At 51.5% G+C, this 18038-nt stretch overlaps 1 protein-coding gene across 2 annotated transcripts in view; it reads right to left on the bottom strand.

Annotated features, from left to right (window-relative positions):
- Nucleotides 1-18038, bottom strand: part of LOC119382338 (transmembrane protein KIAA1109 homolog) — a 961129-nt gene that overhangs the window by 489235 nt on the left and 453856 nt on the right. For both annotated transcript variants that reach the window (XM_049412180.1, XM_049412181.1), the window contains exons 21-22: nt 16390-16547; nt 15061-15188 (exon numbers count right to left, since the gene is read on the bottom strand). In XM_049412180.1, coding sequence (XP_049268137.1) covers nt 15061-15188; nt 16390-16547 — 286 coding nt within the window. The remainder of the gene's footprint in view (nt 1-15060; nt 15189-16389; nt 16548-18038) is intronic.

Here is an 18038-nt window from a genome sequence, read left to right as displayed (position 1 = left end):
ATACTTTGAAGCGAAATTCCAGAAAAGAGTTGCAGAGGATCTCTAAGCATATTCTTATGAGATAGCAACATGAAAGCGTTTATTCTGGCTGGGTTGGTGAAGCACTGGAGGGTTTGGTGTTCGCTAGCTGTCTTATCAAGAATGAGAAGATTCAGCCTCAATGCATATGCTGAATTCTATTTATTGACATGATTTTGCACCACCAAAGTGGTGTGGAAAGCACGTTACACCACTCCTCCTTCGGTGGAGGCCCAACTGATATGTGGCAGACACGCTCCCTTCGAGTCTCGTGTTCCTAATCTGCATCTATAATTTCGGGCCCCGAAAATCTTTGACATCTAATTTTTCACTTTCTGCCTAAATTTTTAGAAACGGCATTAATTAAAGCCCCCACCTCTGCCGCGTCTATCACCTCGTAGGTTGGAACCAGCGCTTTCATAGAGTCGATCTGTTTGCTGCCAAGGCAGAGTCCGAAAGGCAGCTTTGCAGCAATACCGAAATGTGATGCAGTGATGCTACTGAGGACTTCCGATTTGGAGGAATTTTTGGAGCAGCAAAATTTTCATTTTGGAGAACTTTGGAGCAGCAAAAATTTCCATATTGGAGCACTTTGGAGCAGGTAATTTTACATCTGGGAGCACTCTGGATTTCACATCCTGGAGTACACTGGAGAAGGAAGTTGCATTTACATTCAAGCACCTGAATAATTATTATGCGGCTCTTATGAAGAGCTAGAAATATTTCGATTCATTCCAAACCTCATAGGGAAGATCTCAGGAGCACTCCATATTTCACTCGATAATACAAAAATACAGGCGTCATGCAGTCGAGTGTTTTGGAATAATCTCTTTGGCGATTATTTTTCGACACTATCAAATAAACAGAAAATTGGATCAATAAAATTAACACTCTAAATACATCTATGTGGTTATCAGCAGATGTGGTAGATATATGCCGCGACGTACAACAGTGCCTCGAGGCTCATTGAATAGTTAACAAGTCCCTAATGCATTTCCCTAAGACAAATACAAGGCGAAAGCCATGTCCTTTTCCTTCTCAATCGACTGTATTGCTCGGTGCAACATGACAGCTAGCCTCAAAAAGCCAACTTCCTCCGACACTACCTTCCCTCTCCTCTCTGTGCTGTAGAAAGAGCGTTCCCACAATGCTTCCAGACTATTGTTTGCGCGCATGCACCCAATTGCCTGGAAGATGGAGATCCACTTCAAAGTCAAGCTTCCGCGAAAGTGTCCGAAAATGCGTTTAATGGGGGACTACATGATTTAACAAACTTCATTATCTTAAGAAACAGTTATATTGGGCAAGTTGGTATGGATCCATCTTGGTAGGAAGCGCACAACTTTAACAAAGGATACGAAAGAAGAGACACAAGCGATAAACTTCAACTAAGCATTTTTTGCAAAACGTCAGAATATATAGGAGGGAAAGAGAAGAAAAAGAGGAACAAAGAACAGTGTACTTTTCGTGTCCTTCCGTAAAAGTAGTGCACTTCCTACCAAGATGGATTCATTCTCGTTTGACAGCGAAGCTGCATATGGGCCTGGTGAGCCACCGATGGCGGCGCTGTGAACGGCGCTCTGATGACGCCAAGGCGGGGATTCGGCTTCTGTCGTCCGCTAGGCTGCGGCTAGAGCAGCAGCATTTTCGTTATAGTTCGCTCGCCTCACGCGGCGTTCCTCGACTACTAGCTGTATTATCGTGTAATGTGTGGGGATCCGAGGCGCGCCCGAAGCCACTGCGCGGGCATTTCGCCGTTCCGCGATTCCTTTCCCTCTCCCGTTCTCCCGCGACGGCAAGTGGCGCCATCTTGCGCTACGCGCCGGCTCTCGTGGCGGCGCTGCACGCGGTCTCGGAACCGCGAGATTCAGCGTGACTGACGCACGTGCACGCCGGGAGGAACTCTCTCTCTCCTCGGACGCCGCTGGGTAAGCACGTATTTCCTTCCGGTCCAACGTCCCCTTTGGGAATCGCTGGACTGTAGCCTGCCTGGGTGCCTCGGCATCCTTGCAGGCGTGTTTACCTCAGTGTTAGCTCCGGTTCGTACGTGAAGCCAAAGAGTGGTGCCCAATGCTCATGTGCGGTCGTACCACGCCGAGCCGCACTTGCCGGAGGCCCACGCGTATGGAGATTGCCCTAACCCTCGCGACCAGGCCCAGTGGTTATCGCGAGAGTGCGCAGCATAGCCGCGAGGGACCTTTTCCCGAGCGGCGTGTCAAAGCTCGCCATTGCCAGCTGCGACGTGCTGGCGGTCCCCATTGGTGTATCGTCCGCGTAGGAAGCCCTTTACCTCCCCGTGCCCCGGGAGCGGACGTGTACTGTGTGTGTGTTGGGGTGCCGCCGAAGGCAAATAAAGAGTTTGTGTGTGTGTTATCTCGAACACTGTGTTCATGCCGCGCGGCGCTCAACGCCTTTGCTAGCTGAGCGCGCGCGGAGCGGTGCGCTAAACGTAAGCAGGCGACGGTAGACGCGGCCCTGTGGCTCGCTAAGCCTGAACCCGCGGTAGTCTTCGGCTCCGGTGAGCATCGAGGCTACCACACTGGCGCCCAACGCGGTATCAAAGGTTCATTAAGCCTTTGATTAGACTTAGCCGAGTCAGCACGCCTTTGCGAATCAGGCTCGCCGTGTACCCGCGTTATGTCTGCTAGGCGTGAGTTTTGTCCGCTGTCGTTTTTAGCAGATACCGCTTTGCTCGAGAACAGGGCCAGTGCCCCCTTCGAGCAGCATGCGCAACAGGCGCTCCCCGAGAACGGTGCAACGGCCGGTATCCCTTTTAAAACCGCGCCGCTTATCGAGCTCGGAGACAGTTCCCCATCGCTCGACCGCGCCGCTAACGCACCGACAGCTTCCTTTGAAGCGGGTGCACAGACGCTGCTGCAAAATGCCACCCAAATGATTCAGGCCCTCGCGGGGGCAGTCCAAACGCTTTCGGCCGTTCCGAAACGCACTCATCCCGCTGTCATGTTGGCTGTTCCGACCTACAGCGGGTACGGTTATCTGCAAAGTGCACGCGATTACCTGGACTCCCTCACACGTTACCAGAGAGCCATGGGTCTAGATGATCAGGATGTGCTCGGACGCGTCGTCCCGGCTGCACTGACTGACACGGCGGCGAGGTCGTATCGGCTTTCAGGCCACCGAGCAGCAACCCTCGATGAGTTCTGCTCGGCCTTCCTGCGCGAATTCTTACCCGCTGACTACGAGAGTAGGATGCGGCGCGAGCTCGAGCTCCGCACGCAAGCTCCTGATGAGTCGCTTCAAGAGTACGTACGCGCGATGGAAGACCTTTTCTCTATCGCTGAGCCCAGAGCTTCGAACGAGGAACGAGTCGAACGGGTGATTAGGCAGGCGCATCCGACCTTTTCGGCGTACCTGCGCGGCAGTCGCTTCCGAGATTTAGAGGAATTAGCCGCCGAGGCGAAGCGCATTCAAGGCGACATTCTCGCCGCGCGTGCCTATCGCCCGCCACCGCCAGCCAGCGAGGCCCTTGAACCACGCTGCGCGTGGGGAGGGGCCATGACCCTTCCCCAACGGCAACAGCCCGCCGGAGCAGCCTTTGCGGCTACCGCTAGAAGTGGGCACAGTTGGGAGCTGAGCGATTGCGCTCTAGATCCCTACGCGTACGCGAGGCGCGCAGCAGCCTGTACTGCACCGCAACTCGACGCGCGCGAGCAGGGTGCGCTATCCGACGCAGCGCATCGGTGAGGGTGACGCTCGTCATAACAGGTCCTTTGATCAACAGGCGAACCGACCCCTGCCGCTAGAGGCTGCTCCTCCTCGGCAGAGGGGCCGCGACGGCGCATCTTCCCTTTCCCGGGACGGAATGCGCTGCTTCCGCTGCCGCGAGCGAGGGCACATAGCGAGGGAGTGTCCCGTATCTAGGCCTCCTGTGAGGCAGGGAAACGGGGGCGCGGGTCGTTCGTGAAGGCACGAGCGGCCGAACCCTTGCTTCTCCCCTCCGCGTACCGGGCAAGCAGTCTTGCTGGTGCGCACGCGCCGTTTATTTCGGTCATTATTGCCGGCCGCGAATTTTCGGCGTTGCTAGACACGGGCGCGAGCGCTTCGTTGTTTGGCGAACAGGTTTTGTCCCACTTGCGGAAGCACTCGGTGCGCTTGCGGGACAGCCGAACGACATTCACCCTCGCGAAAGGCGTGGCCCAGTCGGCTGGCGCCGCAAGGTTGACTGTCACATGGGGAGATCGAAGGAGACGCACGCGTTTCGTTCATCTTCCAGGGCTCAGTGTTCCTGTGATTCTCGGTCGGGACTTTCTCCTAAAAACCGGTATCGTTGTGGACATCGCGAATGGCGGCTATCGCGACGGACCTTTTTCCCAGCTGAAGCCGTTCATCAGCCCGCCGGCGTATACAACTGCCTGTGCAGTAGAGGCGTCGGAACCGTGTCGCTTGCAAAGTTCGGGGGCAGGCCCCTGCGCTATGTGCTCGTCGGCTCAAAATCCCCATCGGGATCGGGCGGCACGACACGCAGAGGCTCCGCATCCTTTGACCGCCTGTGCGACTCATTTGGATGATACACAGAAGGCTCGTTTGTCGGCACTGCTACGCGAGTACGATGAGCTCTTCACCGATCAGCCGGGCTGTACTGAGTTGGTGAGCCACGCGATTGAAACTGGCGACGCGCTTCCTTTGAAGTGTAACCCCAGACCCGTCAGCCTGGCCAAAAGGCAGGTTATTGACGGCTTGCTGGACGATATGCTTTCAGCTGGCATTGTTCGCCGTTCGTCCAGCGCCTGGGCGTCTCCAATTGTGTTGGTGCCTAAGAAAGACGGCAGTCATCGCCTGTGCGTAGACTACCGCCGTCTGAACGGAGTGACTCGTAAGGATGCCTATCCGCTCCCCACGATTAGCTCCATCGTAGGAAACCTCGGCACTGCGCGGTACTTCACCACGTTAGATGCCTCCAAAGGTTACCTACAGGTCCGGATGGATGAGCGTGACCGGTGCAAGACCGCGTTCACCTCCCACAGAGGGTTGTTTGAGTTCACTCGTATGCCCTTTGGTCTTTGTAATGCTCCTGCGACTTTTCAGAGACTCATATGGACCGCGTCCTCGGGGAAGCAAAGTGGTCATACTGCATGTGCTACCTCGACGACATCGTGATTTATTCACGAACCTTCGAAGAGCACTTGGCCCATGTTGCCGATGTGCTCGGGAGGGTGAGGGCTGCAGGGATGACGTTAAATCCCGCGAAAGCCCAATTAGCGCAGACTCGAGTTCAGTTACTTGGGTTTACGCTGGGCGAAGGCTCCATTGAGCCAGACCGGGAGAAACTTCGAGCAATCCTCGATTTCCCCGTGCCCAAGGACGTACGCGGCCTGCGCTGCTTTCTTGGAATGGCCAACTTTTACCGGTCGTTCATTCCGTCCTGTGCCCGAGTGCAGGCGCCCTTGACCAAGCTCTTGGGTAAGTCTGCGGTGTGGCGATGGGGACCTGAGAAGCAAGAGGCGTTTTGCCATCTGTCTAGCGCCATTGCGGAGACAGCGCAGCTCAAGCTCCCCGACCTGACCAGACCGTTTGTTGTCCAGACTGACGCGAGTGATCTGGGATTAGGAGCAGTTCTCCTACAGGAATACGATGGCGTGTTGCAGCCGCTGGCCTTTGCCAACCACTCGTTGAAACCCGCAGAGAAGAATTATTCCGTGACTGAGAGGGAGTGTCTCGCCATCGTGTTTGCACTGCGGAAGTTTGATGTCTACCTGGATGGGACGAAGTTTGTGGTGCAAACAGATCACAGCGCGCTAAGCTGGCTGATGCGGCTCCGTGAGCCTGCGGGCAGGCTGGCGCGCTGGGCTCTCCTAATACAGCATTATGACTTTTCAGTGCAGTATCGGAAGGGGAGCACTAACGTGGTAGCTGACGCGCTATCTCGTGCCCCAGTGTCTACCGGGAGCCTGGATTCTGGTGCGACAACCTCTAGCGGTGCCTTTGCGCAAGCAAGCGTCGGGGGCGAAACGGCGGCCGAGCCGTTTGTATACATCCGCTGGGTCCCCCGCGGATGCATACTTGCTGGACCATGACGGCCTCCTGCTGAAATACATAGCCACCGATGAGGAGTCCGTGGACCCGTTTAAGGTGGTTATGCCCAAAAGTCTGAGAGCCGCACTGTTGCGATCCTCTCACGACGAGCCCATTGCTGGTCACCTGAGTGGCTCCAAAGTTTTTGCAAAACTCAGCAAGACTGTGACCTGGCTTGGCATGAAGCGTGACATTTTCCGCTATTGCCGTTCCTGCCATGTCTGTCAAGCGGTGAAATCAAGGGGTGGCAAGCCGCCCGGCCTGATGAAACCGATTGTCAGTGAGCGTCCGTGGCAAGTAGCCACCTGCTATCTAATGGGGCCGTTCCCCAGGAGTAAGCAGGGGTTCATACACCTGGTGGTAGTCGTTGATCATTTTTCTAAATGGGTGGAGTTGTTTCCGCTTCGGAAGGTGACAGCGCGAGCGGTGCTTGAGAGGCTGCAGGAAGTGTTTTGTCGGTTCGGCTTTCCGGAAAGGCTGATCACGGAGTCGTACTTCACCGCTCGGGTGTTTGGTGACACGTGCCGTTCCCTAGGAATTAATCACTCTACCACTTTGCCCTACCATCCCCAGTCCAATTTGACGGAGCGAACCAATCGTACGCTCAAACCGATGTTGGCGGCCTTTGCCGAAAGTCAAAAGGACTGGGCGGAGCACTTGAGCGAGTTCGCGTTCGCAATCCGAACCTCCGAAAGTCGCTCTACTGGTTTCTCTCCCGCTTTCTTCAACTTCGGACGAGAGTTGGCAAATCCGGTGACCAGTGTCATGCAATGCCAGCTCGGAGACGAGGAAGCACCAGCAGACTGTTCTGCTTATGCGTCAACACTTCGGGACAGGCTTTGTCGAGCTCTCAGTAGAGCAAGGCAGAGTTTGGCATCGGCCAGGGCGGAGCAGAAGGCCCAGTATGACCGGAAACATCGCCATCTTTTATTTAAGGTAGGTGATCTTGTCCTGAAGCGTAACCACGCTCTTAGCGATGCGAGTAAGGGGTTCTCAGCCTCGCTCGCCCCTAAGTGGCTTGGTCCGTACCGAGTGGAGAAAGCTTGGACTCCGCTCGCGTACTTGCTGAAAGATCCCCTTTCGGGAAAACTCAGCCGTGCCCACATCGCGGACCTGAAAGCCTTTGCGTCGAGGTCTGACGAGCATGCGCCAGCGCCCAGTAGGACTTCGCGTAAGCAACGGGGTACACCCGGGGCAGCGGACCGCATTCGGACCGCGCACCGGTATAATCTGAGGAAGCGGTCACCTTAGTGACTTCGTGCCGGACGGCGGACTTATTTCCGCAACCGAAGGCCCTCACCTTACTGCCTAACCTCAGTAGGCTATAGCTTCTTTACAGCCAGTGCTCGCAAAGAAGTCGGCCCCCGCCCAGTTTGCTGCTATTTTTGTTTGTGTGAGTGTTCACGTTTACTTGATGTGTTTTTTTTCGTATTTTTTTCCACATATTGAGTCATTTTGTTTTGTTTACTTTCTCGCCGTTTTTTTTTTCCTTTTGCCTGCGGAAGGGGTCGTGAATACTGGTGCTTATGCGGGGGGAGAGCGACGAAGGACGCTTCGCGCCTTCCATCGCGTGGCGCGTGGGAGAAGCCCGTCTTCGGAGCTGTGTGTGCGTGTGTGTACGTGCGTGGTGGATCTGTGCGTGCCCTGGAAGTGTGCGGCGTGGTGACGACACCATAGAAAACCACCTTTACCCTATCGCCGTGGACCCTGGAGGTGTTCGCGGACCTGCTGACGTCAGGCAGACCGCCCGGCTGTGTCCTTGTCTCGGCCGTCGCCGAGAAGCCTTGCTGCCGTTTGCCTCACGTCTGCTGCGCGAGGCTAGCTGACATGGCAGCTGCGCCGGGCTCTCTGCCGACGCCGGGACGCCTTGCAGCCAATTTGGTTTGGCGTCAGGTTTACAGCAGAACGACCGGCAGTCCCACCGAGGTCTTTCGTCATCCAGCCAGGTATTCGGGACCCCCGAACCACCACCGAAGCGGCGTTCGTCGGACTCGCGGGTCTGTCGTCGACTAGATCGACGAGCCGAAGGTGAGCCCATTCCGGGCATGCGGACACCAAACAGGCCTCTTGCCTCGCACTCTGGCCAGCAACATTACGCACCGCCTCCCCTCCGCGCCGTGGACGCTCTCCCGTGTGAGCATCACGAACACTCGCCTTAATTTCTTTTACCCCCTTCCTTAGCATCATATTGTATAGTATAGTGTATTTCAAGTGTATTGTGTTATTATTTCTTTTTTTTCATTTTTTATTTGTAGAGTAATTAGCAGCAGTTGTGGGCCTGGGCTGAGGTTAGCTGTTGCCCATTGCATAACGCCTTTGCATGCATGGGCGACGACCGGCTGCCTTTGCAGACTGGTGTAGGGTAATTTAAGGAGAGGAGGATGTGGGGATCCGAGGCGCGCCCGAAGCCACTGCGCGGGCATTTCGCCGTTCCGCGATTCCTTTCCCTCTCCCGTGACGGCAAGTGGCGCCATCTTGCGCTACGCGCCGGCTCTCGTGGCGGCGCTGCACGCGGTCTCGGAGCCGCGAGATTCGGCGTGACTGATGCACGTGCACGCCGAGAGGAACTCTCTCTCTCCTCGGACGCCGCTGGGTAACCACGTATTTCCTTCCGGTCCAACGTCCCCTTTGGGAATCGCTGGACTGTAGCCTGCCTGGGTGCATCCTTGCAGGCGTGTTTACCTCAGTGTTAGCTCCGGTTCGTACGTGAAGCCAAAGAGCGGTGCCCAGTGCTCGTGCGCGGTCGTACCACGCCGAGTCACACTTGCCGGAGGCCCACGCGTACGGAGATTGCCCTAACCCTCGCGACCAGGCCCAGTGGTCATCGCGAGAGTGCGCAGCATAGCCGCGAGGGACCTTTTCCCGAGCGGCGTGTCAAAGCTCGCCATTGCCAGCTGCGACGTGCTGGCGGTCCCCATTGGTGTATCGTCCGCGTGGGAAGCCCTTTGCCTCCCCGTGCCCCGGGAACGGACGTGTACTGTGTGTAGGTTGGGGTGCCGCCGAAGGCAAATAAAGAGTTTGTGTGTGTGTTATCTCGAACACTGTGTTCATGCCGCGCGGCGCTAAACGCCTTTGCTAGCTGAGCGCGCGCGGAGCGGTGCGCTAAACGTAAGCAGGCGACGGTAGACGCGGCCCTGTGGCTCGCTAAGCCTGAACCCGCGGTAGTCTTCGGCTCCGGTGAGCATCGAGGCTACCACAAATGATAGTTCTTTAGATGGCTGCTAGCATTACTGGAGGTTAAGAAACGGTTGGCGCGTAGTTAAGGGATGTTTGCAGCAGGTACCAAATGTATTTACGAGAGCCTGTGCGTGCATTAAGATGCCTGATAAGTATACTGGGAGGCATTAAAGCTATTTCGGACGTGGCTGTGGCGATGTGACTGCTTGAGCAGAATAAAAAAGCATGAATTCGTTTTTTCAGACTGCCCGATTTTTCAGATGATTTCGCAGTCCCTAGGGAGTCTGAAAAATCAGATGTTCTTCTGGAAGTTCGAATACTTCGAATAGTCAAATTCCGGTGCGAATCGAGTCGAATAGCAAGCACTATTAGAAAAATATTCGACAGTTTGAATATTTACACACCCCTAGTTATATTTAGTTTAGTTTGCTAGTTTAGCCCCTTGAGGGTTTTCCCCGTACAATTACGGCAGAATCTTCCTGGTACCACAGGGTTTTCTTTGTACATGTATGACACAGTGTTTATTATTAAACTGCGCGCCTTTTTCGATCACTTCTTTTGCTTGGCCTGTGCTGCCACACTTCGGGAATGCGTGGAATTTTCTTCATGCGCCAATGTCTCTCCGTTGTATTTTTATTTTGCTTCCCAAAACGGCTCGTTGGCTACCGCTTGCCCATCCGAGCGAGTTTGCGGGCGGTGCAGTTGGTTTAAAGTGCACACCTTTATCGATCATTTCTCTTGCTTGGCATGTGCTGCCACTCGTCGGGAATACGTGGAATTTTTTTCATGCACTGATGTCACTCCATTGTTGCTTTTTTTTATGCTTCGCAAAACGGCACGCCGTCTATCGCTTGCACAATCGAGCATGCCCGTGGCGCGGTTGGTTTCAAACGCGCGCCTTCTTCGATCATTTCTCTTGCTTGGAATGTGCTGCCACGCTTTGGGGAATACGTGGAATTTTTTTAATGCGTCGATGTCTCTCCGCCTTTTTTTTTTGCTTTCCAAAGCGGCGCGGCGGCTATCAGTTGCGCATCAGAACGCACGCACGTGGTCCGGCTGGTTTCGGTTTCGTCCTTCGGGTGGTTTTCACTTTTTGTGCCCGCAAAGCTGATGGCTGTTTGGTTTCTAATCTCTAAAAGGGTGACCGCTTGTTACTCTCTTGTTTATTGCTCCTCGGGGCGCGATTACATCTGTTACCGTGCAGCGCTAAATTACACAAACAACGCCGCCGTGATCGCGTTGCCTGTTTTGGGGTCTCGAAAGAACTAACTACGTCTTGTTGGCGATAAGACGAAGGATTACTGTAGCTTTTTCACTCGTTTTGCTTTCCGGACAAGCGCACAACCATACAGTTTTTTTCCGTGCGCTCACTGACGCAGTTCGCTTACGCAATGGGAGCGCGCGCCGGTTGCTCTGCTGCCGGTGAGTCGAGCAGCGATTCTTCCGATGAGGACAATTCCCCAAGTGCCAAATCAGAATCATATTCATTAGAATTCAGTTTGTCAGAGAAGGATTTTCTGACGAGTTCAGATGCACTACATGTGTGTGGAGTGCAACAAATCACTGTGTGGAGCCATGCTTCAAAGACTATCACACGCCGAAAAGTTTTTAGTAGAGCTGTGCGAATAGCAAAATTTTGGGTGAGAAGCGAATTCAAATATTGAAGTGTGAAATGTGTGAAGTGTGAAATATTGAAATGCAACTGAGTTGAACCTTTCTACCATCGTTAAAAAGAAGAAGAAGGATCCTTTCTACTACGTGGCCAGACAACTTTGCTCATGTGGCCAGACAAAGCACTGGACGCGCGGGGCAAAACTGGATTTCCGGGAGATTTTCCTATGACCCGTACAACCGGGAGAAACGTTCAAAATCCGGGAGTCTCCCGGGTAATCCGGGAGACTTGGCAGGTAGGGTTCAACAATGCATACTTCTTACGTATAGTGATACTGACAGTGTGCCATGCGTTTCGTTTGATACTTAAAGAGTGATTAAATCATGTTTGTTGTGCTGCCCTGCGTAGTCTCATTCCATCTCCCATATGCACGCCCCAAAGATCAGTGACAACACGAAACCATGCTGCATTCTAATAACAAGCAAAACAATTATTGGGGTTTAACGTCCCAAAACCGCAATATGATTATGAGAAACACCGTAGTGGAGGGCTCCGGAAATTTCAACCACATGAGGTTCTTTAGCCTGCACCTAAATCAGGGGCAGGTGATCCAGGTGCCTCATTTGTGGGGCAGGAGGACGGAGCAGTGCATTTTAGAGGGTCCTGCATATTTACAGGCCTAAGAAGCCTTCTTTGCAAATGTGCACAGGAAAGGCCGGAGAGTTTCCTTCCCCCTTTTCGGCAGTGGTAGCAGAAGGAGCTGGACGACAGGAACTCTCTTTGTGCATTCGTGTTTATTCCCGCGCTGTTGGAATTTTCATCACGATGAACTACGATCTCGCCCAAACACTCGCGTTAAGTGAAGAGAGGGAGGAGGGTGGAGGCCCTGCCGCCCACCGCTTCTGGAGCTGCCACTGACCTAAATGAAAATACACGGGCCTTGAGCATTTTCACCTTCATCGAAAATGCGGCCACCGTGTCTGAAATTCGATCCCGCAACCATTGTGTCAGCAGTCGAGCACAATGCTGCATTCTATCTGAAAAATAATAGTGGCAGCCTACTACGATCTGTGGCGATCTGCATGCTTAAACCTTATGATAAACTACACATTTTATGCAAAAATCTGTCTGTTAATGACCTGAAGTACCTACACTATCGGCTCTATTGGTTTGTAAAAAACTGTCAAAACCAACCCAACCCAGGCACATTTTTCTCCAGTGTTATTTGGGGAAGGAGCGAGTAACATTGCTGTGATCCAAATACCCCTCATTTGCTAGAGTTCATGGGCGTCCTGTGAATCTTTTAGGAGCTTGGATTTCATCATCGTCGTCATCATCAGCCTGTCTACGCCCACTGCAGGGCAAAGGCCTCTCCCATGTGCCGCCAATCAACCCGGTCCTGTGCTTTCTGCTGCCACGTTATACCTACAAACTTCTTAATCTCATCTACCCACCTAATTTTCTGCCTCCCCCTCACGCGTTTGCCATGTCTTGGAATCCACTCAGTTACCCTTAATGACCACCGGTTATCCTGCCGACGTGCTACGTGCCCGGCCCATATCCATTTCTTCATCTTGATTTCAACTATGACATCCTTCACGCCCGTTTGTTCCCTGAGCCACTGCTCTCTTCCTGTCTCTTAAAGGAACGGACAACCAACTTTTGTGGTACCCGTTTTCTTGAGTGCAATGGGAAAATGGGAAGCTTACTGGTCAGAGCTTCTAATCACGGAGTGGTAACGCGGAGAACGCCGTAAAACATTTGTAATCAGAGTTTTTCGATCTGCAGCGATTATGCAGTCTTAATATCACATGCTGCAAACAGTGAGAAGTGAGCGCGATAGCGATTATACGCCAGCAGTGGTGACAAGTTATGTCCTAAGTATGAAAAGGCAATGTTACGTTTGCAAAGCCTGCGGTGCCGCGACTACTGCTTTCCAGCCTATTAAATTATTTTACGATAGTTATAGCGTTTTTCTGGGGCTTCTTATAGAAGTACTTTGGCTGTACACAGGTCGCTTTATCGCATTTTAGTCAAACCAAGCCAAGCTAAGCCTTCGATAACGAAACAAGTGGTAGGATACACCAGCAGTGCTGTTCATGAAGTGGTAGCAATCCTCCACAGAACAGTAAGTCGATGGCATTTTGCGAGCAGCAGCGCAAACTCGCGTGCTACTCTTCAAAAGTCGGATACGACGAGAGCAGACGAGAGTCGAGCTACACGGGAAACGCCGCCGGACGCCGCGCGCATGCGCCGCAGCCTCCGTTTCACTGGAAGCCACGAAAGCAGCGCCACATCTCATTCTTTACTTCTTTTACCTTACAAACAGACGGGAATCGACAATAACATACATATTCAAATTTTCAGCCCTCGTTCTGGTGCGTGTAAAAGCATTAGACTACGTACAACAAAGTGCTTAAGACTGCATACGTCTGGTTCATGGCGCTTGCGCTAGGTGGCGCGACATACCAGTTTTTATTACTTTTAAACGCGATTTAAAAATAGAAATGCTACTCAGATCGCGAAAAGTATTCTGGAATCTGTCACTATAATTCACGGCCTTTTCATTTCCACCAGGATATAATCACCCGTTCTGGCCAGTTGTCGGTCCCTTTAAGGTTACACCTATCATATTCCTTTCCATCGCTTCCTGCGTCGTCCTCAATTTAATTTTAACCCTCTTTGTAAGTCTCCAGGTTTCTGCTCCGTAGGTAAGCACCGGTAAGATGCAGCTGTTATATACCTTCCTCTTGAGGGATAGTGGTAGACTACCATTCATGATTTGATAACGCTTGCCGAATGAGCCCCATCCCATCCTTATTCGTCTAGTTATTTCACTCTCATGGTTCGGCTCCGCGGTTACTACCTGTCCTAAGTAGACGTACTCCTTTACGACTTCCAGTGTGTCGCCCCCTATCGCAAAGCACTGTTCTCTGCCAAGATTGTTCACACTACTTTAGTTTTATGCATATTAATTTTCAGACCTACACTTCTACTTTCCGTATCCAGTTCAGTAATCATGAGCTGTAATTTGTCTCCTGCGTTACTCATCAATGCAATGTCATCAGTGAATCGCAGGTTACTGAGATACTCTCCATTAACTCTTATCCCTAATTCTTCCAAATCTAGGGCCCTGAAAACCTCCTGTAAACATGCGGTGAATAACATTGGAGAGATCGTGTCTCCCTGCCGTACGCCGTTCTTTATTGGGACTTTGTCGCTTTCTTTATGGAGGACTATAGTGGCTGTGGATCCGCTGTAGATTTCTTCCATTATGTTTGTATAGGCTTCGTCGATGCCCCGATTCCGCAGTGCCTGCATGACTGCTGATGTCTCCGCCAAATCAAATGTCTTCTCGCAATCTACGAAGGCTATGTATAGGGGTTGGTTGTATTCCGCGCATTTCTCTATCACCTGGTTGATAGTATGAATATGGTCTATTGTTGAGAAGCCGGTACGAAATCCTGCCTGGTATTTTGGTTGATTGAACTCTAATGTCGTATTAATTCTGTTAGCAATTACTTTTGTAAATAGCTTGGAGACAACGGACAGTAAGCTGATGGGCCTGTAATTTTTCAGGTCCTTGACGTCCCCTTTCTTATGGATCAGGATGATGTTGGCATTCTTCCTGGTATCCTCCTCCCCGTCGAGAGACACTTCGTATACAGGGTGGCCAGTTCTCCACCGTCTTTCAACAGGTCTGATGCTATCTGATCCTCACCAGCGGCTTTGCCTCTTTGCATTTCCATTAGGGCTTTCTTTACTTCTCCTGTCAATACTGGTGGGATGTCAGATTCCTCTGGGCTATTACTGCTTCTTACGTTATCATCCTGACTGTCTCGGCTGCTGTACAGATCTCTGTAGAACTCTTCCGCTACCTCAACTATTCTATCCCTATTGGTTGTGACCTTGCCTTCCTTGTCCCTTAATGCATACATCTGATTTTTGCCTATGCACAGTTTTGTCTGCATAGCTTTGAGGCTTCTTCCGTTCTATAGAGCATGCTCAATTCTCTCCATATTGAGCGCTCGTACATGGCACTACTCAGCCCTTATCACGCAAGCGAATTATTAAACATGAACCGAGAAGTACTGAACGCTCAGATAGAGGAAATTAAGTTTTGCATAGCTGTGCAAGCACCCTGTTTCTGGCTACATGATTACAGCCGTGATATAGGATCAAGCACAAGGGCCCAAAAGCATTTACTTATTACAGCTTACCTTGTGCGTGCCACTGGCCTGCAGTCCCGACAGCTCAGCCTCCAATCTCAGTCCACTGAGCATGGCCAGAAGCCGGATTCTCTTGACACGACCCATGGCAAACACTGCCAATGGTACACGCTCGGCAGCTGGCAGTGAAGAGGAAAACCATTTCATCCAACAAGCTATTTAAGGACACTGGCACCGAAATTGTTCTATAAACAAGCAGCATCACAAAACATGCACCGCCTTCACAAGTAGAGCTTGAAGAGACCTCAACATCAGGAGCAGACGTTTCGACAAGCAGACTTGCAGCCTAAGGATGCTATATTCAGAATAAAGTTGCGTACGCATACTTGCTGTTCACTTTTTAGCTGCACAGAATTTTAAAATTAAGGCAATACAAATTGCAGTAAGTGTGACCATCCAAGTGCATACATTGGCAGCCTTTCAGTACATAATGGCAGGCTTTGCCAAACAACGACAAGCAATCTGCTGCTGCGCCTGAAGCAAATAAGTACATACCATTGCATACTGTTAGGCTGAAACAACCAAGGAACTCGAGAAAGGATTAGAGACCATACAGTGTGCATCGAATGGAAAATGACAGACACAACGGAAAGAGACTGCAGGCGAGCAGAATGGTTCAGAGGGGTAGCTGATATCCTCGTTTGCATTAAGCGAATGAAATGGACCTGGACTGGTCATGTAATGCGTAGAATATACATACGGTGGGGGAATGCAGACGAGAATGGCAGCAAGTTAGACGGAGTGACAAAACTAACAAGTTTGTAGAGATGAAATAGAATCACCTCACACAAGATGCAATAAACAGGAGATCCTTGGCATCCGGCAGTGGCTCAAAATGACGCTTATCCCAGTAATGGGTAATGCTTGCATAACTAGTAGAGCTGCTATTATGTTGATTCACTTTTTATTATTTAACCTAGGCGGCAATGAGTCTGGAGCCCATTCTTGACATTATGTGACCGAGTGATGAGGCTCTGCCATAGAAGTCCTCGAGAGAGCTTTAAAAATCATTTCCCATTTGAAAGCTTGCTGTAAGAAATACGAAAGCAGTAGAGAGAGGGGAACTGATGACCCATTCTGCCACCAATGATGCGGCACAGTCATACGCAACACAGGAGTTATACGGCCGGTAACAGGTATAAGCAGCAGAAGCACATGGACAGTTGTGTAGGCTCTCAGGGAATCTTCGTGTGATCAAACTGAGCCCGCCCATTTCCAGGGACTGCCTTCTTTGTGTGAGTGAGAGGTGCCTTTCCTCCAACAGAGAAAAGGCAAGCCACTTGCCTAGCTGGCATTGTAATTCTTGTCAGTGACACTGACCAGCTGCAGGTCGAGGAGGCATCTCTCGGTGCCGGGCCTGGCCATCACCATGCTCCATGTCAACACGATGTTCATGCAGCTGCTCATACTTGCAGTTGCCTCGGTAGCCTTCTGGACCATCCAGCACTTTGTGCTCAGCTCCCACAGATATGGTGAACCTGCACACACAAAGTGCATGCTATGTGTAGCCACAACACTAATGCATGAGACGAGTTAAATGAATCCACTTTGTACGGCCTGAATAAGAGCCGCTCTTGAACACACGGACACAGTAGACGCAGTCAGGCAAACAAACACACGTACAGTTTATTAACCTGCTTTTCCATCACGGCGAGCTCACCAGCCGAATCTAATGCATATAACTAGTAACACGCTAAGTAACCGTATGAATACAATACACAGAAAACATAACACACACAATGTACCGCGAATGCGGAGTTGCCGACGTTCAACTCACCGCGAGGGGCCCGTGGGAAATGAGCCGCAGTATCATCCCCCATGAACCCACCGCAAGAGACGTCCTTCCACGCACGCTACCAAACCCCAAAGAAAGACTATCTGCTGTTTTCTTCTGCCAGGCTGGCGCCACCGCACTAACCTTACAACACGCGGGCACAGTGCCACCTCTTGCTCGGCGGCTGTTAAACCTAAGTGCGACTAATCCGCGAGACGTGAAACGACTTTAGAGGGGGTGATAGCACCCCCACAACTTGTTTTACTTCACTCAATCTTCTATAAGGAAAAAGGATCAAAGGAGAAAGTCTTGTACAAGAGTGCAGCTCTTAAGCACACGCTGGCATCATTCTTGTGCGTAACTGAGCATACAGTGGAGAGTGACTGTAAAGAAACAACAACAATAGCGCAGAGAGGAGCAAAGCAGAGGGACCCAGTACACACACCACAGGAGTGGCCTTCATACCCACTGCACATGTGCTACATCAGAAGCACTGCTTCTGCCTCGGCGTTCCTCGTGCTTGCTGCTGCATCCTGTAAGATGACAACGTCCTATGAACCATCCTATGTGCAGTTGGTGCAACTTTGTGCATTTGTGCAGCTTGCTTGCAAAATCTGTGTCGCTTGCATGAAGTGATTGGTATGTTGTATAATTGTCGTGCTTTGGCAGCATTCGGTCATTGAATTTGTATGATGCATATGTGTGCGGAACATCACATTATCACGGCAGTGGCTAAGAATGACAGAGGGCTAGTAAAAAGTCTGCGCCAACCAATAAAGACATTAAGCAAGATGGAGAAGCAAAGAAATGGTTCCTGTGGTACAGTACCTCCCATAACAGCATACGGGCATATGATCATGGCTGGTACGAATTTTGCTCTGATATGCAAATGGGGGTGATAAGATACATGGAGGTACAGGAAAATGGGGGTGATAGATACACGAGGGTACAGGAAAATGCCTCGGCAGCAAAGGGAAAGAGGAATGCTGCAATAATGAAGCACAGAACGTTGTGGGGATACAATAGGTACGAGGTGCTTCGAGGTCTTTGGAAAGGTGTAACGGTTCTGGGGCTTACATTTGGGAACTCAGTGGTGTGCATGAGGTCAGATGTGCAATCAGGAATGGATGTGAATCGAAGGACTGTCGGACGCCCCTCGTTGGGTGCTCACGGGAAGACTGACAAATGAGGCTGT

Source organism: Rhipicephalus sanguineus, chromosome 2 (assembly GCF_013339695.2).
Source record: "Rhipicephalus sanguineus isolate Rsan-2018 chromosome 2, BIME_Rsan_1.4, whole genome shotgun sequence".
Lineage (NCBI taxonomy): Eukaryota > Metazoa > Arthropoda > Arachnida > Ixodida > Ixodidae > Rhipicephalus > Rhipicephalus sanguineus.
Note: the sequence above shows the minus strand (reverse complement) of the source record. Positions and strands in the feature narration are given on the sequence as shown.